The sequence below is a fragment of the Opisthocomus hoazin genome, chromosome 10 (assembly GCF_030867145.1).
Source record: "Opisthocomus hoazin isolate bOpiHoa1 chromosome 10, bOpiHoa1.hap1, whole genome shotgun sequence".
Lineage (NCBI taxonomy): Eukaryota > Metazoa > Chordata > Aves > Opisthocomiformes > Opisthocomidae > Opisthocomus > Opisthocomus hoazin.
Window position 1 is genome coordinate 28878263 of NC_134423.1, and position 24319 is coordinate 28902581.

General features: G+C 41.7%; 1 protein-coding gene across 1 annotated transcript in view; it reads right to left on the reverse strand.

Annotated features, from left to right (window-relative positions):
• The window catches only part of ADAMTS17 (ADAM metallopeptidase with thrombospondin type 1 motif 17), a 189566-nt gene that overhangs the window by 124647 nt on the left and 40600 nt on the right, over positions 1-24319 (reverse strand). The window contains exon 7 of the mRNA XM_075431771.1: positions 18949-18992. Within this exon, the coding sequence (XP_075287886.1) occupies positions 18949-18992 (44 nt within the window). The remainder of the gene's footprint in view (positions 1-18948; positions 18993-24319) is intronic.

Consider the following 24319-nt stretch of genomic DNA (forward strand, 5'->3'; position numbering starts at 1 on the left):
CACAAAAGACAGGCAGACTGCCAAGGCAACAGGAGGACTCAGCACTGGATTCAGGATTTGTGGAGCTGCATGTCTTTCAGCAAGACACAGGATAGAAATAAGCCCACATCTCTCACCTGCTGGATTGCTTGACAAAAGAAGAAAGCTCCACCTGCTCCTCCTCTAAATCGTCTTCACGAAGCTCACCCTTTACTTTATCTGATATTATTAAAAATCAGACTTCTTTCAACATTTCAGTGTTTTCATTTTCACCCGTCCTATTTGGTGGAATAGGCCTGAACTCAAGAATTGCTTTAGTGCCCCCTAAGCTGCATCTTTCAGGAAATAAATAACCCACCAAAAAAAAAATAATAAAAAAAACAACTCATCTGCCATCAGAAAGGAAAGCGCTCCAGGGCTGCCATGTCCCAGGCTCACCACTCTGCCACATGCCTATGTTAGTTGCTAACACCCACCCTGTTCTCAGCAAGGGTTCCCATCTGAAGGTTATAATCTTCCAAGAAATGGAGAAACAACCCTGGTATTGCCTGCAATAGCTGCAGCTTTGCAAACTGCGTAGGGTTCCAAAACCAGCTTTGAGGCTTTTTTCAACTTGCTTTTTCAGATGAGTTCTGTGACTTCCAGTTTTGAATTTGTCAGTTTGTCGCTGCAATTCCTCTGAGCCATCTGCTTCAACAGAAGGCCCGAGTTCAGAGAGAATGAAGGAGAATGAATAAGAAGATCAAATCAGAGCTTTAATGAGACTGCTAAACAAAGAGGAACATGGAATTCATCAGCAGGGATCCTGGAGCCTTCAAATTCCTCAGTATCTCCCTTCCAGAGTGAAGAGACAAGGTCAGACTTGGCAATAAATCAGAAAAAATATTTGGAGTCTCTGTACCAAACAGCATCTGCTTTAAGAGCTAACAGTCAGGATCCAGCATTCAGTTCCAGTTTTTCCTTCTCGTAATTCCAAACACTAAGAAACTCATGAAGCTATTCAAATAAATTAAAAGATTCTTTCAACAGTTTCAAGAGCTTTACCGAGCCTGCCGTGGTGTTTGTCGGGGGTTGGTTCATGAGCAGGGATCGGTCCTGCCATCATTAAACAACATTCAGCAACATATCATGAACAATATTTCAGTGTCTGGAGAGTTTCAGCGCAGTCGGGACAGTTTTGGAGATGGCTGAACACCTGTGCTGCTGATGAATGGCATTCTTCCACAGCTCTCAATTAAATTCCTTCCATGTTCTTACAGAATGACTAAGCAATTGTTGCTCTCAAACAATGAATGAATCTATATTTGTGAAACATGTTAATATTTAAAGTGTATTTTATTTTTAGGCACTGTATGCGTGTCAAGCTGCTCTCTTGGCAAAATAAGAGCAGCTCAGGCGACTAGCAGAGCAGGCCAGCAGAACGGGATGATTCACCGTAATCAAACTTTGAACAGATGCTTTTCCAAATTGCTTCTGTGATACTTCTCGATTACAGCTCCTACATCCTGACTTACAGGGCCGTCTAAGCTCCTGGCTTCACTTTGTCAAGCTGCCAGCCAACACATGCACCGATAAACTTATTTAGCAATTCTTGGTTCAGCCCTTCTGTTTTAATTCTTTGCTGAGTGCTGATTTAACCTTAAAGCCTCCCTGACTTGAGAAAACTGACAGACCTGGACTTTGTGCCCGATAATGTTAATAGGGTTGAGCTACTCTGTTCAAAGTCAGGACTTGACCTGAAAAGCCTGTATCATACAAGAGAGTGAAGCTGGTCCTTAATACCTCAGCACTGGCTACCACCTCTGCTCCCAGGAGTAGGGAGTGAAAACGATCCTTCCACGTCAGCGGGCAGGCAGAGGAGACCGAGGCAGTGCCATGGCTCTGCTTCTCTCCTCACGCAGTGCCACGGTCAGCACATTTGTGCTGGCAGAGCAGGATAGTATGGTGGAAGGGGAGGTGACATTTGCACTTCCACTCAGGATTTCTGATGTAAACGTGGGTGATGCAATCTCTCCCTCAGCGGCAGCATCAAAGGGAGAGGGCTTTTCTCCCCTACTCAGTTTCCTAGTTTTCAGAAAACTTCCCAAAGCCTAATATTTCTGACATCTATATCCTCAAATTTGACTCAAATTGGCAAATGAGCTAAAAAGCTACTAAGGGCAGACAGACATAAGCACAAAGCACACACATTGCATACACACATTCAGCAAATCAGGTTAAAATGACTATTAACCTAAAGGGCCCTCCTCTGGGTTCCCAAAGAGAACTGTGCGTTCCAACTTCCACCCCACAGCAAGGGAAGGACCCGTGTGGTGCTTTACACAGACATAGACACACCAGAGCGCTAGTCTGACAGAAGAGAAGTAATGGCTAATTTCAGAGGTAATGTAGCTGGAGATATTTTTAATATGTCCTGAATTTACTTTCTTTAGTACCTCTTTCTCTAAATTACTCAAAAATAAAATGTCACCTTTAAAGTAACACAAGTTAGAGAGAAATTTTTACTAAGATCATCATGACATTCTCTCACACTTAATAAAAAGAAATCTCTCATGTTTGAACTCGAGCTCTTGTGAAAGAAAATACAAATTTGGATGAACACTGCTGAGCTCCCTGCGATGACTGACAGCAGCCAGAAGAGTCCCTGGTGCCTCCCAGACACAAGTCAAGACACAGTCCCAGTCCCGAGGCCTTTACCGTCTGAATTCAGAAATGACAGCACATGAGGCTGACAGGAGGGCTGCACCTGCAGGCAGCACAACAGAAATTTACTGTCACAGCACCCTGCAGAAGCCACTGGGACACTTTCAGGCACGCGTGTTCACGTTATCGCTCCAGGTCTTTGTGCTAAACGATCAGGACCAACTAGGGGAGAACTGTTTCTTCTAGTCTCTCACTTTACTGCTTATAAATAAAAAAAAACACTGGGAAGTGCAGAAGATCCTATATACTTGTATGCTGTCTGGGTGACATTTCCAGTTCCGAATCAAATCTGTGTGTCCCTGATTGAAAACTTTGTGCCGAGTCTGCACCATGGTTTGTAGGGGTTCTCTCAGCTGTCAAGCCTCACTTACTAAGTGGCTCGTGGAGAGAATGTGCAATGGTAACAGCTGTACTTTCCAGCTACGCAGATAGGGTATTTCTGAACAAGCCTGCTTTGGTGCCCAGTGGCAGTGGCCTCCTGTCAGCTGCTATGTAATGAGACACATTTCCCAACAAAGCTACTTGACTAATGATAGCATAAACAGCTTCATGGCATTCACAGAAAACAAGTTGAATATGTATTACATCCGATCTAATTGTACCAACTGTTATAATCACCTTGGGCTTGATCAAAACCTTACTGAGATCCATAGGAGTATTACCACTGGCTTTGGAGAAGGTGCATTAAGCCATTTCCTGAATTCTTTTACTTAGTTCCCACCCCTAGAAAGCTGGGTCTTTCTCTTTTTTTACTTCAGTGTAAAGCTAAAAAGCTTTATTTACTTCAGCGTTTAGACCATGTTGTGGCTCACAGACACTGGTGCATGAGTGGGTATTCTGCATCTCTGTAAACACACCAGTTCACTGAACAACTACGGACTATTGTGTTCCCCTGTCTGAAAATGCAACAAGTGACACAGATAAAGATAAAAATAAAGAAGAGGGATTGTTCTGACATACTCAGTCCAAAGTTATCACTTTTAAATCTATCATTCAGACAAGAAAATCCCAAGGATCTAATGATCCCACCAAACACACGTCTGCACTGCAACACAAACCGCAGCAGTCGAGAGTTCGGGCCCATCATGGAAAGGATCAAACGCTCTCAGAATCCAGGACCTTTGCTCTGAGCAGAGAGCATCGCCCCCTTCCCCATTCCTCAGTTTCAGAGAGAAATTGCACAGAATGCAAAAATGTGAGAGGGCTGTGCCAAGAACCTCTTCTCTTCACTGCACAGAGGGAGAAGGGAAATGGGAAGATCCAAGTGAGACAGATAAACGCGTAGAAAGAAATCTGGGGCAAATCAGAGAACATTATGGAAGAAGGGAGACACAGGGAGGAAGAGACACAAAACTGAAACGTAATGAAGTGATCAGACTCTCATGAGACAACTGACATCTCCGAAAGAGAACTACAAAGCTTAGGACTTCAATAGTCCTAAGCAATATTTTTGTGTTGCAGGATCTGAGGCTCAGGTCCAAGAAAGCATCTCTACTTCAGATGCTGCGTAAGTATGTGTCCAGATACAGAAGGTCAGGCTGGAATCAGAGGGAAAACCATCTGGAAGGACAGAGCAACTCCAGTGAACAATGCTGCTTTTCTAAAGTCCAAGTCCACAGACACTTGTAACAGGTCGTAAAGGGGATCAGAAGGAGCACCAGTACTTCCTCAGAACTGCTCAGGAGTGAAGACATAGGGCGAGAGAGGTGCAGTCAGGAATTTCATCCATACTCGGACCCAGACAAGACCAAGATGGAGATAGCACTTTCTCTCTGACCAACAGACATAGTTAGAAAAGCAGACAAACTAGGGCATAGAAGATAGAAAACATGAGTCTACAGGTTTCTTAAACAGAGATATAAAATATAAATTTTAAATAGAAATCTAACTTCAACCTTTTACTTTTCTCTCATTTCAAGAGCAACAGAGTCTGATTAGACTGATGGACTCATTTTAAAGCATCAGTTTAACCTTCCAATAAATAAAAACATTCACACAGTTTCCTAACTTCCTGGCCAGTTTTCTTATAAATAACAGGAGTGTTTACTCTGTTTGTCTACTACAGCGCAAATATTGCTGTACATGCTAGAGCTTGATGGATGACATTACTAAAACCAACAAGTAGGTCCTCAGCAAAACATTACTGTGTGCCCAGGAGCCCAATTATGGTCAGGCAGAGCCTCAATGCAAACAGATCAGGCAAAATAGCTACACAAAAATGTATGACACAACTACACAAAACCAACAAATATCTTCAACCTGCTGACTGCTCATGACCATTCACTAAAGCAGAAACACAAGGCTAATTCCAAGCTAAGCAAACACAGAAATCCTTCGCATTCTACAAATCGTGCTAAAAGAGTACAGGAGAAAGATATTTGATGGGTTGCGTCTAGGATGTTGTTTTTTATTTTAATCAGTTCAACATATTTCTGTCAACTGATCTAAAAGGTAAAAAGACTTGTCAAACTAATTCAGACAAATGTCTTGCAGATTATAGGGTTCTAAACCTAAAATTTAAAAGTGTATATTGCAGAACCCCTGTGTACAAACAAAATTCCAGGAGTTCAAAGGACAGTTCATATATATAAAAACATATATATATATATATATATATATATATGTATATATATACACACACCCCCCTCAGTGAAAATCAGGCTAAAATGTCACCATCTCCCACAGTTACCTGCCTACCTAAACTGGCAAGAACTTGATAAGGAAACCCCAGTATTTTCTACAAGGAAGATCTAGTCACATTCAGGTAGGTAAAATTCAAAGTACTCTGCCATGTATTTAGAGACAGTAATTTTTTTCCAGAATGGGCATTATCAAAAGATGTATACATTCACATAAATGGATATAGAAATGCAAACACACGCACAGATATATTCACATATTTTTGCATTGGTCTAACCAGGAAGCAAAAATAAACAACGAAAGGGGACCAATTTCTCTCTAGTCTGTATCCCAACCCAGAGAATCATTATACCACTTCGAAACAAATAATTGCTCAGAGGAAACGGAAAACTGAAAGTTAAGCCTATCAGAGCCACTAATCACAAGTGCCACACTGTATTCACTCAGGGTTAATGAAGGTTGGTGTAATTTCCCAGCTAGAAACCCATGCAAGACAGTTGAAAAGCCCAAAGACTCAACAAAACCTAAACCATTCACTGTACACCAGCAGTGTTGATTATTAATGCCTCGTGCCTCCCTGGGATGTGCAAAAATGCGAAATATTGTTTTTGACTTCATCAGCCTATCCATTTCTCAAAAGACATGAGCCCAGAGGCAACCTTTGTTCCCTGCTGTATCCGACTAAAAACTTTGAATTGGCAGAAATATAACTGACCCTGTATCAGTACTTTTTCCTACTTACTCTTCAGGCCACTGAAACCAGTTATTTTTCATGTTCCATGACCACAAATTTCAGACACGAACTGCTGCAATGAAACTCCATCCTGAGCTTTTAGAAAAAGCTAGGAATGTGAAGCCCACTACATCTCCCCCTTCTCCTTCTCTGTTCTGGCAGAAAGTCTTCAAAAATTCCAACAAGTCACTGAGCCATGACCTTGCTTCCTTTCCTAGAAACCACATTGACTTTCTTTTATCTCTTTCTATCTGTTAGGACTGTTTTCTCACCTCTACCCATTTAAACTTTCCCAAGAAATGAGGTTAAAAGAATTGTTCTGGGTTTTCTGGACATTAAACAGAGAAATGTGAATTTGCTGATTCAGCAGGCCAATCCTCAGCTGAGCATTATCTCCACACCAGATGTTCTACAGTGAGGCCAAGAGATGACCAAAGTTATTCTAAGACATAAATTCTGAGCAAATTATGAAGTTACCATCTTATCTTTGGACACGGTCTCCTGAGGAGTAAAAGAACCAGCTGGGATGGCTGATGTGATTCCTACCTGTTTTCTGCATCGTCCTTCTCTAGAGCTTGCTCTCAGGGGGCAGCTAAAGCAGGCACAGCTCCACAACAGAAGGGAAGAAGTTGAGCATGATAAGGCAGGCAAAGGCAGTGGCCTTGCTGACAAAAGCACAGTCCCATTGCACCAAGCAAGGTGAGCAAAGAGTTCTTAGCAGAGCATTCTTGAAGTGCTTTCCTCCAAAGCTGGACACCTGAATCATTACCCAAGTTGGCCCGAGCAGCTAGACTCACCAGACGGCTGGGGATACACTCAGGGCCCCGACATTTGCCATCCCTGTAATGCAAATACATTCTGTATCCCCCTGAACTGCCATGGTTCACAATCCTACATGTTAATGCAAAATTATACGGTAAATCATCTTAATCCTCTGTAATTGCTTCATCCTCTTTCTCAGCTTCCTGGGTGCTTCTCTAAATGTCTCTTCCACTTCTACAAGAAACAATGACTGAAGGAAGTTTAGCTCCTTGATCACTCCCTTTGTGTGATCTACCATTTAATAAACTGCAGGATTCGCAGTGTTGACATACAGAATCTTTGTCCTACAGTCGAATATAATGGATTAACAAGAGGGCATGCTGAAATATGTTGGATTTTTATTTACATGGCATGATTTTTCAGGTGTAGGGTATCCAGTTAAATCTGTATTTACAGCTTAAATTAATTTCCTGTATGGGCAACAGAGCATTTATACCAATTCTAATGGCCTAGCTGAGACCTCCAAGCAGGTGAAATTTACTCACTATTTCATTTACAACTATAGTTGTATAGTCACAGCTGATCAGCTTGGAGTCAGGAAACTATTAAATACAATTATATCACTGTTTGCTGCTTTGTAAGCACTACTCAAGCGTGGGACAGAATCGCTGAAAACAAGACTGTGTTTTAGATGCTTAAACACAGCTGTGACTGCAGATCATGAAGCAGTTATCTTCTTTAGCTGCTCAGTTTTGCTGAGCTATGAATACAGCGCGAATCTAACTACGAAGTGAGACGTCCCTGTAAAATACTGATTTTCTCAACAAAGTGGAGGTGCTTCTAACACATGATGGCAAACCACAGTCTGTGCATTCCTGGGTCAGCTCAAAATTTCATCACCTCTCCCACAGCACCTGCCATGAACATTTATAGCCATGAAGTGAACTTGTACCAGATCGTAGCTGGAGCAAACTTCCTGCTGCATTTTCAGCATGTTGGTCAACACAGAGAAGATTTGCAGTGGTGCAGACTCCTGTTATATGCTCAGTTCCTATTTGCATTACATGTAGCACAATCACAACTGAAAGGCTTGGAGCTTGTGCTGAGGCAGTGGAAGTGGGAGAATTGTTACATAAAACCCTAAACATTCCACGGACTTAAACTGACTTTCAATCTATTGAGTGCACTTAGTGTAGCAAAATCCTTCCAGGACCAGACACCCTGCAAAATAGTCTAGGTATTATACTAGGTCATGTTACCAGATGGTTAACCAAAATTGAAAAAAAAAAAAACCAACAAAACCACAAATGAAAATCTGTGCAGGTCAAGCTTCCTTCTTGGGGATCGGGCGGGGAAGGGGGGGTGGGGGGGGAATTTTATGCACACTTTCCAGAGCCATTTTCTCAGTTATCCCTAGCAACATCTCATCTCTATGTTATTTAAAACTTGCTCTCAAAATTGCATTTAGTCTTGGCAGCTGCAAGACAAAAGAAATGTAAAAGTACAGTAGGCAACTGTCCTTCATTTCCTTCCTTTACTCTTACATATCCTGTGTGCAAGTGGAATGCTTCTATTTGATTATCCAGTGGAGCAAATACTATGATGAATGCAATCATGCCTTATTACCCTACATGTCTGTAGCCTATTGCACAGCTATGTACAGATGTTTTTATACAGCTCGGTTTTTTAGCTACAGGGTCTATAAAACAATAGAAACTATCTGAAATGTTTTCAAGCCAGCAAAGGATAAAGACACTGTAAAGCAGTCAACTGGATAAAAGCCATCTATGTCTGACAGGAGAAGAAGAAAAACCTCAGAGGTTTCTCAATTATAAGTGCATCAGCTTTCTTAAACAATACATGGCTGCAGCCTGCAGCAAACTGACCAGGCTGGAATGTGTAAACAGAGGTAAAAATAAAGACCCAGGCAGCGGAAAAAAGAAACACAAACCTCTGGCCTGCTGAAGGGTTGAATCACTATTTTACTGACCTGAAGAACTGGCTGCTGCCCAAAGAAGCCGAGCTTCCACTGAGAAGGCCTGAGAAGAGGTAGCATTGCCTCCAGCTGAGGGGCCTGGACCGAGACTCAAGAGCTGGGGCTCAGCCCCCAGCCAGCTCTGTCCGTTGGCATGTCCCTTCACATCCCTAGGCTTCATTTCCTCGCCCAGTACAATGGGGATAACAGTTCTGATCTCTTTGGTAAAGAGCTTTGAATTTTACTGAGGAAAAGCCATATTTACAAATAAATTTCCTTCTCAAGAAATTATTTTTTACAAATTAAACAAAATGTAAAAAAACCCCCTCAGTATTGTTTAACAGCACACGTCTATCAGGGAGGCACTGTGAATTAACGGGTAAGGCACTGGACTGGAAGTCAGGATGTGCAAAATCTCTTCCCTGCTCTTGGATAAGAAACAATGAGCAAATGCTTTTATGACTCCCATGTTTTCCCTGTCCACCTGGTCTGAAGAATGTTGCAGCACAAAATCCTGCTTTCTGCTGCAGAGAATCTTGGGTTGGCATTTCTAGCCCAGATAACAATAGCAAGTGATGGGTTATTTATAGCATACTGACGGCAGGTTTGACACTGTGGAAAACAAACATTATTTCTCTTTCCACAGCCTGATATTATAAAAGAGAAAGGAGGAAGCAGGATGAGCTATGAAAGCAGAAGAGATGATTTTATTTGTTTTATGTTCATTCTTGCGAGAATCCCCCAGAGAAACAAATCCTCAGCGAGGGGAAGTGATGGAGCTGGGGTGTGAAGCTGATGAAGCAGTGCAGAAAGCATGTAAAATCTGCAATCTGCAAGTCTCCATGTACACGGATGAGGCAAGAGACAACAGCAGAAACACTACAAAGCCCAAAAGACAGAAATGGTCTGTCCACAGACCTAACATAATGAGATTGTTCTGCTCATGTCTGCCTCAAAGGCTTCTCGGCTTCACACACACAGTAGCAAGGAGCAGTTCCAGAGCTTTTCTTGACAGTTCTTTGGCAGTGTGTGCTTAGCTGGACATCAATCAGGCTTCTGCCTTCAGCTTGTCTACTTGCAAACACAATGACCACTTCCAGAGACAAACAGCAGAGATGTCTTTAAATTGTGATTAAATGGTATTTAGCCATAAGCAAAGCCTTGGTCCTTAGCAGTGTCCTACAAATCACCTCTAATTTAGATAATAATCAAGGCAGAGAACTGTCTAGGAGATAAAACCGTAATTCAGAAGTTCCAGCATAGTATATTCAGGTGAACCAAAAACATAAGAACTGCCTGCTGCACAAAAGAAAAAGAAACATTAAAAAATGGTGTTTCTGATCGTTTTTTAAACCAAGCTAGCAGGGAAATCTATTGTATTTCTTCTGAGGGGCATTAGCACATAAATTCATTGGGAACTGTTAGCCAAAACAGTAATAACAAGTGCTTTTCCCCACAACCATTGCACGTCAAAGCCCCAGACCTAGGAAGGGGGTGAAGGGTAAAAAGATGAGGAAGGGAACATCTTATGCAGGTATCTGCCCTTTAAGCTAGGAGACTGAAATTCCCAGGTGCTTTGTGTACATGTCTATATAATTTCACACAGACAGAAATGGCCCTGGAGTGGAATGCAGTGCATGTTTCCACCCGTACCAGTCAAACTGCACAATGATTTAGCGCATAGAGTGAGTTATGACATGGAGCTGAAATGAAAGAATAAACTGCGAATAAATATCAACAAAAAGTCATGGCAAATATTTTCCCTCATGACAGACTACTTTTAATAAAGGCAACAGAAAGGAGCTTAGTCACACACCAATGCGACATGAGGCTAGGATCTGGTTTGGAGCCCTAGACACCTGACAGGGAGGTACCATAATACAATTCTTGTAGCCAGTGAGTTTTCCAAAGATATCTTTCATTCAAACAGTAATCAGCACCCACCTTGTACAACGACAAGATGTGATGGCCTGAAGGATGTTTACTCAAAGAGGTTGCCTAGTAAAGGAATACTATGGTTCCTCTCCACAGCATTTTATATAGTTGTTATCTCGTATTTATCAAAACACATTACCATGAACCATCAATAAAACCATGGGAGAAAGTAAAATTTTCAAGCTAAGATAAGCTTAAACATCCTGCACCACCTTTGTGGTGAGTCACAATAAGGAAGACAAAAGCTCTGGCATAAAGCTTGACTGGTGGGTTTGAGTGAGCGACAAGAAAAGCAGCAAGATTTAAGATCAGCGAAGATACCCTAACAAACAAAAGCAGGGTGGTAAGCTGATGAGAAGATTTTGGACATACTGCCTCACAGTTGACAAAGACCATGTATGTATTTCAACAAGCCACCTTAAATACCTATGAGCATTAACTACCAGTCGCAGTTTGATGGTGGAGGAAATGAAAGGCCAGGTACAGAGCAGGGAGTGTGCTATTCCTCCCCGTTGACAGTGTTTAGTTCCAAATTACTGAGAACAAGCTAGCTTCAAACATACACCACCACTGTGAGGCCTATTGTTTTATCTTGTGGGGGGGGTGCTTACTAAGAAGACACACAGACAGATAAGTAATTGGGAAATGAAAGTACTTGAAACACATTTTGGGGCTACAAAAGGAGAATGATGTATGGAGGAGAACTAATAAGGAACTGCTGGAGGTTTACGAAGAACAAAGTGTAGTAAACGTAGGGAAATTCCATGATCTCAGTGGACAAGCCATGCGGTTTGCATGATGGAAGACAGACCATCCCGGCCTCTCCAGGGAGAGCAGCCTGTTGGTGTCCAGGCCCAGCTGAACAAAAAGAAGATAAAGAAACAAAATCGAGCAAGAGCTTCTAATAACTCTGAACTACCACCAAAGAGAAATAGACCCTTGGCAAACAGGCAAGGCAAGAGAGTTAGGAGAGCAACCAAGGGTCCGTTATACTTCAGCGCTAGGGACTGGAAACACAGGGAAGAGGGAACAATGACAAATGTACAGAAAATCTGTCACTAACCCTCCCTCCACTAAACACTTTCATTTATTTTAATTACACAAGTTAATTCTTGACCCCAAGACATGAAACAACAAGGAGAAGATGGAAGAAAAAAGTTGAGATAACTAGAAATTCAGTTGATAGCACTCACAGATTAATAAATTTTAAGAACTGACCAGAATGATCAATCACCTCTTTTCTATAAAAAGACCTTGCAATGGGGCCATATAAGCTCTGAACTAAGGACAGTATCTTGTGCTTGGCTACTGCGTCTTTTCCAGAAAGATGGTAATTTTTCAGACCAAGAACCCACCACTGCCCTTAGCACATGGAATGAAAAAAGACAAACCTAAACAAGACTAATGAGCTGCAAAACAAACCCAAAGGCAAATGACATTCAAATGCTCTACTTTCCATAACAACAAAACCAGAAAATAAGTCTCTAGAAAACAATATCAGCACTTCACTCAACCAACCACATTGTACACACTGTAAGTTTTCATATGAATCCATGAGAAAGCTGATGTATTTAACAATAAATATGTAGTCTGTTAAAAAATAAAAAAGCTGAGCATGCCAGTTTTACAGAGTGGACAGAAGGGAATAGATTGTGTATACATGGCTTTTGTTTGTATTTTCTGTTTTATTGGTCTTTCCAAAAGCAGAGCGGTCAGCTTCACTGTGGTTTCTACTGGGTTTCGTTTTCTGGCTCTCACAGACTATTGTTTCTTTGAAAGATTTTTACATACTTCAGTGACTTGAAATGCTTAAATAGACAGCTTAATAGGCATGTCAACTGATTTTCAGAAAGTACAAAGGACCATCCTCAGGATATCGGGCTTTCCAAAGAAGTCTCAGGTACACCAAATCAAGTAGTCTCTCTAGAAAAAACCTCAGCCAGTTTTTTGACAGTGGCCCAAAGGAGGGTTGCATGTCTCAGACAACATATAAGAACAGGACCAGGATCCTGACTCCACTGAAATCACTAACAAAATCCTCCCTGAGTCCAGTGTAAGCAAGATTTTCCTGTGAGCCTGCGAACAGTTGCGCACATGTGAAGGAGGCTGGCTGAAGCCCTGTCCCTGAAACAAGGCAGAAGGAAAAGTGCACGCAGGATACTGAAGTGAGGAAGAGCAAGGGTTACGGCACCAGGAATTCCTGATTACTTGAGTGGCTGTGCTCATCCCAGTGCTTCTACTAAAATTTATGCAATCTTATATTACATTTACTTGGCACACAAATTTTTAGTGGGAATTTGGAAGAGGAGAGAGTGCTAGCTGGTGAAAAGAAATTGGAAAGCCACTGTGGGTAGGGTGGGGCCTGAGAGATGGTAGTGATGAATATGCCCAATAGCACAGTTCTGCACTGTCTGGGTTATGCAGCCGAGTATTTATTCCCTAGCAACCAAAAGGCAAGGGAAAAAGTCTTCAACTGCACTGTACCATGGCTCCCATTGCTTTCATAAAGCCAGCAGCCTGACTCCCCATTGCCCTACACAGCCACCAGTAACACAAAAATTTGCAGTGCTGTGAGGTCCCTTTCTTTCACAAACACCAAATCAACATGACTGTTTCTTTAAGGGACATTTTAACCGACAGTATGTTCATTTTAATGCATTAAAGTGCATTTGATTTTGGTCCGAAGGACAGTCCCAGCAAGGCTTTTGCTAAAGCCAGGCACTGCTTCTCTAATGAATTGTTTTAAGCAGCAGGTATTTCTATTTATTCTGGCATCAAATAAAAACCCGCCCTGGAATATACAGAAACATTCAACATGAACCACTATGGAAAATGTTTTTAATGTGAGAATTCCTCTTCTTTTCCACTCACAGCAAACCAGCTAGTCTTTTCCCTTTCCTTGGGGATTAATTCTCTGTTGTGACACTGTTAGGGGACTGGAATCAATATTATATAGGGAGAAAGATTTAAATGAACAGTACACAGTACAGGCAAGACCAACCAGAACTGTAACTGCTGCGGACCGGAGGCCACCCGACTGCACAAGCAAACGGCCAAGGAAAAGGTAAAAATGTGCAGTCCTTTATTCAGGTGTTTTACATGGAATAAAAAAAAAAGATGAAATCTACTTGGACACATAGACCAAATATCTCGTTTGCAAAGCCTGGGCCTATTTTGAAACACTTTACTACTATAAACTCATAAGGAAGCAGACCATAGCTACAAAGGGAGGCAAATTGGGTAATAGCACCATATAACAGCTCTCTGTGATAGCACTTTCACTCACAGCTCTCTACACACGTTTTAAAGAAGGACTAAGATATGAACACACAGCAACAGGATGTCACCTGTGCAGTCACCCAGCTGCGTGGTGGCAAAACCAAAACCCCATTTCCCCATTCACATCTCAGTGTCTGGAAGACTCAGAAAAAAGGCACAAATTATGCAAGGATTTATAATTTCAGGACTGTCAGTAAGTTATCTTTGAGCCCTTTAACTAGAAGTCAGCCAGGAGATGGAAATGTTTTTCACAAAACATTGATTCACTTGTGGAAACAGTCTGGAAAACTATGTTTCTCAATCACCTCTGCTCTGATGCTCAGTTTTCTCCAGGCAGCTATTCCTTCAACTAAACCTGCCCGTCTGCAGTACATACGCTATACTCTGCTTTCTTTTCCCCGACATCAAGCCACAGAAAAGCACATGTGACTGCAGCAGAGGTAAAGACATTTTTAACCAGGGCAATTTAAGGATATTTAAGACACATTCTCATTTTCCATTTCCCAATTCCACACTGCCCCCACTTTTATTATTAGCTGAATACAGCGAAGCTTCATCTTGGATCTGGGGTAACATGTACACTGAGGAATCAAGGCCAAGCTTTGCCTTGAAATATGCAGGATCATTCCTAACTAACCGTAAAGCTGCTTATTTGGCACTAGCAGTGGAAATATTGAACGAAAGGGGCATTCTCAATCTGCTTATGTCACAGAAAGGTTGGATTCTGACAACGTGCAAGGCTCCAAGCTGCAGCCTGATATTAATAGCTAGACATTAAACTCTCAATTTGGCTGGCTTAGAGGTAGCTCAATTGGAACAAAGATTTTTCTGCAGGAAATGGCAGATCTGGTTAGAGTCACATCACGAGAGATGAGTCTGAAGCAGCAGCCGACTGCAAACTTTTTGACTGGTGTGTGACAAGGCTGCGTCGCACGAAGCGAACCTTCCCTGCTCAAATTGCAGAGCGTATCGCAGCTCCCGCAACTGAGGCAGTTGAAACACGGTTGTTGCGAAGGTACTGCACACAGGCATATGGTTTTCCTTCTGTCCACCTCCTTTCGAATTCATTTGTTCTTAGGGCTGACTTACACAACCAAGTAGAGGAACAAGCATTAACAAACTATTTCTTAAACAAATGCGGATCTGTTTCTCGATGCAGCCAGTGGGGTATCACCCCACAAAGACATACCTACATATTTTCACCATTTTTGAGCTTGTTTCAGCCATTATGTAACCTTCCACACTACCTTGGCAGCTGGGCCAAGAAAATTTGAACCAAGTCCCCAGAGCAACTGGTTTCAGTGAGGGACCCCTGCCAGAATACAAATACAAACCTCCTGCTGCTGTTTTCTCTCTGTGTCTGCATGGCAGGCAGATTCCAGTCAGGTTTTTCAATGTGGATCTTTCTGAGCACAAATGAACACCTCTTATAAGCTATTTAAACTTCATAATCCCACTTCTGAACAGCAACTGGGCTCAATACTTCCACCAGAGAAAGTTTTGCTTCCATGTTTCTCATAATGTAAAGAAAATCAAGGCACTGTCACTAAAAACCCTCTTACCTACAGCACTCTGAGTACTCTTACTTCAGTACACATAATCTAATAGATTCTTTCTAGTCTCTTAAACATGACTAAGCAACATTAGATTATGGACTTGTATTGCATCATATACTCAAGGACATCACAATGCTTTATATGAGAACTTCTTAAGTCATGCAATCTCCTGTAGCTTTGCACTCAAAATCCTCATTTCATAGAGGTAGATAGAAGCATCCAGAATGTGATTTGTCAAACGTCACACAATGAGTCAATGCCAGAGCTGGGAATAGAAATCGGGAGTCTAGAGCCCAGATTCTCTGCCTTATATAGAGCAGTAGCCTCAGTCTCCTAGCTTCAGAGAGTGCCTGCTCACCAGAAGGATGTTTCTTCCTTTACAGGATGGCAGCGTACCACATCGCAATGGCCAATATCATCCATAAGCAGGTGTAAAAAAACATATGCATCTGCTGAGACCACGTTGTTCTTATAGAAAAGTGAAGTTTAAGGCAAGAAATGAAGGCAAGTTGCTGTTCTAGAGAACTTTGGGGAGTGCTGTAACCTCAGCATCACTGTCAAGACCAAATGCGATGTCACTCTTAGGACTAGCTTCTTGCTTTTGCAAGCAGTCTTGATGATTTGGAGGGGACTCCCTGTGGGAGCTGGAGTGAGGAACAGGAATCTGGCAACAACAGAGACAGCTGAAACATCAACATAATTCTTCAGAAGCCAGTATGGTATAGCAATGGGTGTCAGCCTACTTCAACTGCTGCACTCTGATTGAGCCCAAGTAAGTGCCATGCTACATTGCTACTTATATAACCTATATATATATATATGCACATGGCATGGAATGGTGGCTATTAAAACCTGTTTCTCTATAACTGACATCTATTTTTCCCTATTCTGACTAAAGTGGAAAACTGGAGAATCTTTCACGCAGTTAAACTTTAGTACTACTAACACTAACCACTTTCCCAAATCAGCAGCATGCCACAGAAGTATACTCCTTAAATTATTCTTCCTCTGCTGTGACACATATGCAAACGACACAACACGGCCAAATTCCCTTACGGTCTAACATTGTAATATGGATGGATTACATACAGGCTAACTTTCACCAGCAAAGAAAAATCACACAGTTACATCACCAATACAACCCTTTTGGCAGAGAAATGGGAATGAAGCTGATACAGTGTTGTATCCACGCACAGAAGACAATGATCTTTCTGTAAATCACAAACATTTGATATATTCAGGGCATCAGACACATTGTCCATAATTATCAGATACTGTCTTCTGGATTTAGGACACACATAAGGACTCAGAAACCTGAAATATCTGTTTTATGGATAGGAATCCATCAAAATCCAGCATTCTCCAATTTCATATTGCACCACTGCATTACTCCTTAGCAAGCTGATGACCAGAGAAATTGGCTATCTTCTTCATGCTCTACCTCCAGCCACTAAGCATAGTAAGTATTTCTCAAGGCAGGGACTGATGAGATATCAGTGTGGTGTACTTGGGCAGACTTCATTCAGATTGCACGCCTATCAGAATAGTTCCTTGTTCTATGGTTTTGAAGAAAACTTTCAGAACATGCTGCCAGTATATATAACACAGAAATAAGGGCCTAAATTTGTAGATGATCTGAGACGCCTGCAGTAACTCACCAATATGGGTACAGGTAATAATGCTTGAAAATTTATGTTATCAAAATATTTACTATTCCAACAGTATTTAAGAAAAGATGCTATCATATGGTGGAGGATTTCATCTGTACTGAGAGATAAGGTACACTGCCTCTGGGTTCAGACAAGAGAAACAGTGGGGTATAGTAAATGCAGATAGTGAAGATACTAGTGTTTCCCTGCCACATAATGAAACTGTTAGGGGAAAAGGAAGGAAAGTAGGACTGAAGGGAGCAAAGAGGCCAGACTGCCTTTGTCCCAGGAACACTCACCTTCTAAATATCTTGGAAAAACTACGCTAGAAAGAGTAACAAATTAGTTTAATCTTTATTGCTCTGAGCTTTCACTTTCTCCACTGGAGCCACAGCCTGCAGCAAGTCGCAGCACAAGAAAGCACTCAGGTATTGTAAGAACAGAAAAGAAGTCATAAAAATACTTGCTTGGTCATGCTGTCTATGGTAATATTCCCTGAAATACTGCCTTTAAAAATGGAAAGGGGTCTGACCTTAGTCAGCATGTGTCTTCCATCAGCTTCCCTCTCTCTCTTTTTTTTTTTTTTTTTTTTTTTTTACTTCTTTATTGTATTTTAGCACAGCCATCTCCAGATGCAGGTACACAGTATAAAAACCTCCCTCAGTGAAAGCATGTATTCCACTGGACACAGAATAAACATATTGTGAGGGATTCCCACTGGAAAGAAAACTTGGACAGTCCTTGCTCATGTTTGAAAAGAAAATGTACATATTTTTCACCTCTGTATTTCCTGCTTTCACCTGACCAGTCTTCACAACACAGAGGGGGAAGGACCTGCATTCTGAGATGCGATTTCTATAGGTAGTCTCAGAGCTCCTGCTGAATGCACTTTCCTCCATGCTCTTGATCATCCACTACTGCCAGCATAGCAACCTCTGGTCTGTGAGTGTCTCTGAACACTGGAGTGTAAGACTGGCCAAAAATCAGGACGTATTCCAAGTTTACATAGAATGCAGGATAAGGGGCCACTTGACTTTAAGGCAAGTCTAAAAAAATCATGCAGTCATCATAGAAAGGATGTCGAGCTATGCCTCCAAACACTGTTGCTACTGTGGTGTTTAAAAAAATTCCAGGAGAACAGATACAGCGAAGGTTACTGCTACCTGAGTTAAATAAACAAAAAAAAGTATTTAATGTGTAGGCTGTAAGGACCCTGTGTATCCAGGGTCTGGATAAGATTAAAGGCAGTTAGGAAGTAGGAGCAGTAGGAGGCAGAAAAGAAGATTTAACTTGGCTTTCCTACAATGAGGTATTCTTCTCTGGTGTCTGAGTGCCAGTCTGATCCGGGAGTGTTACACAGGTTCTGACAATGGGAAACACATTCGTTAGTTAGCAAATTTTTGTTTTAGGTGAGAGAGCACTGAAAGGAGCATTATACAGACACATCCAAAGACAGTTTCTTGTCTCCAATTATCTAATTCTACATCCGCTCTAAAGAAGCAGAAATACTTCAGATTACTTCCTGAACTAAGAGACCTCCAGTGCTTAGAAGGGGTTTATATTTAACGGCTTATTTATAGTTCATGCCCCACTCAACTAAACTATATTTGCATCACGGAGGTATACAGCATAGGAAAAGCAACAGTACAGCAAATCAAAGAATGAAAGATTGCTCAGAAAGCTCCTCTTAGCATAGAGCTGGCTATCAAAATACTCTCCCCAACTTCTTTGACTTACCCACAGTGTCACAAGGCTCGTCTTTGTGTACGCAGAAATCTGTCCTAGAAAGAAAAACAGAACAAAAGTGAAATGTATCCTGTGCCTCTAGATTTCAGGCTAGGAAAAAGTAGTGATGCATGACTCACATATCATGGGTGTTGAGGTCTGGGTTTTTTATAAAATTGCTATGCAGTCTACACGATGACAATACAGATAGCAGCATTGATTGCTACTACAAGATTACAAGCAATTATGTGAATTAACTCCATATATTACAGCCCAATTTAAGAGACTTAAGATTTAGTATGTAAATAGTATTGCCTCACTCTATGACATCAGACATGTTCAGCAACTGGATTAAAATGGAACCTCTTCTTTTCACATGAGAACTGTAACAAAAAGAGCAGACACCCTGTGCTGCAACAGCACCATCAAAGTGGGAGGAAGAGATATGTGGGCACACTGCCTGGAGACACAGAACTGATCACGTATACCCAGAAATTCTCTGTTCTTCAGGTTTTTTCTTCTTTCACTGGAACAGAAAAGCACAGGAAAGAAGCAGGACTAAACAGAGAAAGACAGATATCGACAAGGAAGAAGAAAGAGATTTTAGGATCTGCCAGGTAACAGCTAGGTGAATTGGCTTCAGCTAAAAGTATTACAGTCAGATTTGCTATTTCATTATTTGAATCCAACACAGAGAGGTTCAAGAGACTTCATTTGGTCTTTGTTACTCCCCCACATCTCATCCAGTCTCCCCAGATCTCATCAAGGCAGGAAGAGATACTATATGCCACTGGCACCCACAAAGCAACCAGGGATCGGCAGAGCTGTATTAAAACAGAAACAGAATAAAAAGCCCTGAAGCTCACCATCTAAGTGATGGCACTTCATGTGAGAAGATTTTGTAAATGAGATTCCTCGCGACAGAAAAACAAGTGTGGGAGAAGAAGTATTTTATAATTAAATTAATGGTTTGAATACATTTCAGTAAGCACTTAGACCTAAACTTTAGGAGCTATCTTCACCAGACCTGCTTTGCTGTGCTATCTGATATGAAGAGGACCTGGAGAAAAGCATCACATGTGCTAAAACATTTCAGCAGTTCCTTAACCCAAGCGAAGCCGAGGAACCATAATCTCTATCATTATGGCTTTCCTCACCCTGTGGTGAGGCTAGCAAGAGAATTGTATTAGTACATTTGGAGTGTGTCATTTGAAATGTCTGAGTCCCCTGTGGGATTTTGAGTTTAAGAGTTTGGCAGGGGGAAGATTAAAAACACTTAGAGAAAGATAATACTTAGAGAGTACTTAGAGAAAGATAAATACTTACGAAAAGAAAATACTTAGAGAAAGACTAAAAATACTTTTTTCGTGAAGAAAATTAAGAAATTAGGGTTTACAGGAAAACGGATTAAAGGCCCAGGACTGTGGCTGATAAACCCAAACCCTTCACAACAAACTCCTTTGAAACTCACAAATCAAGTTGTCAAGGGCTTGGAAGGAGCGAAACAACAGCTCTTACCAGCTCTTGTTAAGCAGACTTTGAAAACTAACCATGCTTCAATGTAGAAAAACCATAACAACCATCAAAATGTTAAAAAATCAGATAGGGACAAAACAAAATCGGAAGCTACGACCACACACCGGCCCCAGCTTTCATTTTTCACCGCAGCCTTACTCTGTCTCGACACCTTGGCATTCCAGCCTTTCCAAAGAAGACTAATGACAGTCTCCTGATGGAGCTGGCACAAGCACGCCTGCTTGAGTTCCCAGAGCCAACTTGACGGAGGTTTATTTAAGGACTTATTATGTTATATAAACTGGTAAATCAAACAGATGCTTTTCTTGTGACAACAGATAGCTGAACTATTAGTAGATGGCAGAAGGCCACTGCTAGAAAAGCATCTCTCTTCAGGGGCTGGCCAGCTCTGCAAATAAAGCACAGCAACTCTGCTCCTTGCACTCTGTATTCTGCACTGAAAGGTGTCTGGCACTTTCAGGAAGCTCCCTGGAGAAATTACCACCATGCCTTAAAATGAGGGGTCTCATGAATGATCCAGCACAACTTGCAGACTCTCCTACAGAGGTAGAACAATCCTTGTCTGTAAAGAGAGTGCTGTGATGCTGTCTGGTCAGGGAAGGACTTGAAATAGGTCAGCAAGAACAACTGAACATGGCTGCCCAATTCACTGCCTGCAGGCCTGCAAGTACAAAACCTCCTCAGCCCATCCTTTAAACTGTCATAAACACAAGCCCAAGAGACGCTATCCTTCTATTCAAGTATCTTGTACCAAAATGCTAGGCTTTAAATCATCCAGAGCTATTGTAAACTTTTTACCCCAAAACTCCGTGGCCGAACAGAAAAGCACATCCAAACCTTTAGTCACAAATGAGCCTGGCAGGTCTCTGTCTTCCTCCAAAGGCATGCAGCCACCCCATCACAAAACCTGTATACTGAAACTCCTGCAGTCCTTTCCTGGCAACCAGAGCAGAGCCAAAGACTGAAAAGGCATTAAGAAAGATCTGTCTCACCTGTGGATCAGCCACACCAGTGAGGTTAGATGGCCCCATCATGGCACTGAAACTGATCTACTTTTCAAAAGGTTTCAATCACAAGTCTCCCTCTGGAGCATTTTTGAGCTTGACTGCATCTATATTTTTGAAGTGAGAGCTTGACATGAATGATATTATAATGATACTCCAAAGATATAAAAAAGATATCTTAATATTCATTGCATGTGCAGAGGTCTCTTATCACAGAGACATAGTTTTGTTAGCAGAATCTATTATAGAGCTATGTTGGAATAAAACTGTTACTACAGGAGCTGCAGTTCAAATCCCAGATCTGACCTTATCACACTAAGTCTTGGATAAAATATTGAAATCACATGCTGTAGCTGTGAAGCAAATTTACTCTTCACTTCTAGCCACTGACCGAATCAAGCAGGACACGTGTTCTCATCTTCTAGGGACCTGTGAAATTCTCAGTCATTATCACTTGTGATACTGTGCAGAGTGTTTCCATTAGCAGACTTAAACAATTCTTGTAAAAAAATGACAAGTCAGTTGTTACGTTCAATCAAAATAGCCAGAAAAGAAGAGCTCAGAACTCCTCCTACAGTTACTCTTCCATCTGGCTCACAAGAACTGGAAAAAAATACCTAACTGTGCTAAGCTAAATTCTGCAATTCAAGTCCTTCCTGTAAGAAAGAAGGACAGTAGTTGAACTGTGCAACATGAATAAGAAGTATTCTGTTTAATGGCCACTTCCCAGCATCCTTCAAGTGACATCTTTTGACCAGTTTAACCCTGCAGTTTCAAAAAGTTAAAGGACAGAGCAAACTGGCACAGTCAAAAACCTGCCAAAAAAACCTTTGCACATCCATATATACATTTAGTAGCATTATGTGCCCAGTTTTCTCGATGCACATTGAATTGCTTCATTTCTCATTTAATTGGGAAGGCAAAGGGCTGGAGAAATCTTGAAGGGAGGAGTAGGCTGCAAACGGAATAACTACACCAGTGTGTCAGGAAAAGGACCATCTTTGCTTAACAGACAGCTCTGAATTCTGTTGTGTCATTCTTCACTCTGCTATCACATCACCTATAGTCTAATAAGTGACCCACACACCCACAGCCAGGAGGTGGGGAGAACATCAGAACTTCTTAAGATTTCCTAGGGAATGCAAAAGACAGAAGATCAAGAGAGGGAATATGTTTCAAATGAGACACGCTTCTAAGATCACTAAAAAACAGTTTCTGCAGACAGAAGTTAGTCTGGTCAGCTGTTCATTAAAATATGAAGCACATTATCCGTACATGCCAGAGATCTGAATTTCTGCAAGTTCAAAACCAGAATTTGAACAAGAAAAGTCTGATGATTATAGAGACCACAACACTATCCTCAGACTTTCAGGGCTATAACAGATTATTCCCACTGTCTGATTTATTTACTGAACTGGGCAATGGTACATCTTATTTCCAAGGCATAGAATGCCTGTCACCTGGAACTTAACCAGTTGGATACTACTAAAATCCCACAGGAGGGATTTTTGCCACCCAGCTCATCTACTTTTGCATACAAATAAGTATCTGGGGAACATCAGTTAGAGGTGAAGTTTCGAAAGGCAAGCGGGCCCTGGTGTTTCAGACAAACACAGCCAGACGAGAACCAGAGGGATTTCTTCAGAGGGTGACCCTGAAGAATCTGTTTCTAGTCCTAAAGCAGCTGCAGCTGCTGAAAATCCAGCTTCTGCTTTTTCTGGCGCAAATGCTTGTGCTGGACATGCTGTTGCTCCCATATCCTCTACCTCTGGTCCATCTGTACAGTTGGGGAGGGTCCAGGGACACACACACACACACGCTTCCAAAGCCAAGAGCAGAAAACTTCACTTCCCTGATGCAGGAACCGGGCTGCTGGGCCAGAATTCTTCCAAGCAATGGGGCATACTCCATGTGGCAGAAGCAGGATGGGTGAAGGATGACAAGAGACAGCAAGAAGGAAGGAAAAAGACTACAAGTACATATTGCTGGCCTATCAAATGGAAAATGCTGCTCTTACACACAGCCACGTGTTCCCTGGTCTGAACTTTCTCACAAAATCTGAATCTAGTTTCTAACCCAACCAAACCTGTACTTCTCCAGCTATTCTGACTGCAAACCCCTGCAAATGTATTGAACCATTCTTCCTACAAATTTTTTCTACAATTCTTCCTCAGATGCCTGAGTACAACTCGTTTAGCCTGACATTATGCATTCAATTCTGTAAGCTGCACAGAGACTGCACAGAGGAAATGCTCTGCCCATTCCCTCCGCCCTGTGCTCAGAGCACATCAGAAGAGATTCTGCATGCCTCGCTTGTCATATAGGACAACTGGAAGCCCAGATGAGTTTAACAAAAATGTTAGTTATTTATTTAGGCCCTGATCCAATGAAGCACATGCCTAACCATAACCAGGATGTGCAGCCCATTGACTTCAAAGGAGCTATTCACCCTGTCTAAAATGTTAAGTATCTGCTTAAGTGCTTGGTTGGGCTACACTGAATACAGAGGAGAGAGAAGGATTTAGGGGAACTGCACACATGTCTGTGAAGGTGCATTCTTAGGAACTTTGCTGGCTCCATGCCCTGCTCACCAGCTATTTTACTGAACACTCACCAAAATCCTGTGGATAGTTTGCAATGTGACTATTCGCACAAGCGATTATTACAATGAGAATGGCAGTTCATGCAAAAATATGTATTTCTACTTACATGGTTGGCAGAGAAAAAAAGGTGAAAGAGGTGAGTAATACTGAACTGTAGTACAGACATTTCCTGTCTCAAATTGGGAAGAGGGTAGGAAGTAGCGTTTTTCTAACACATACAGCATCCATCGTATACTGTAT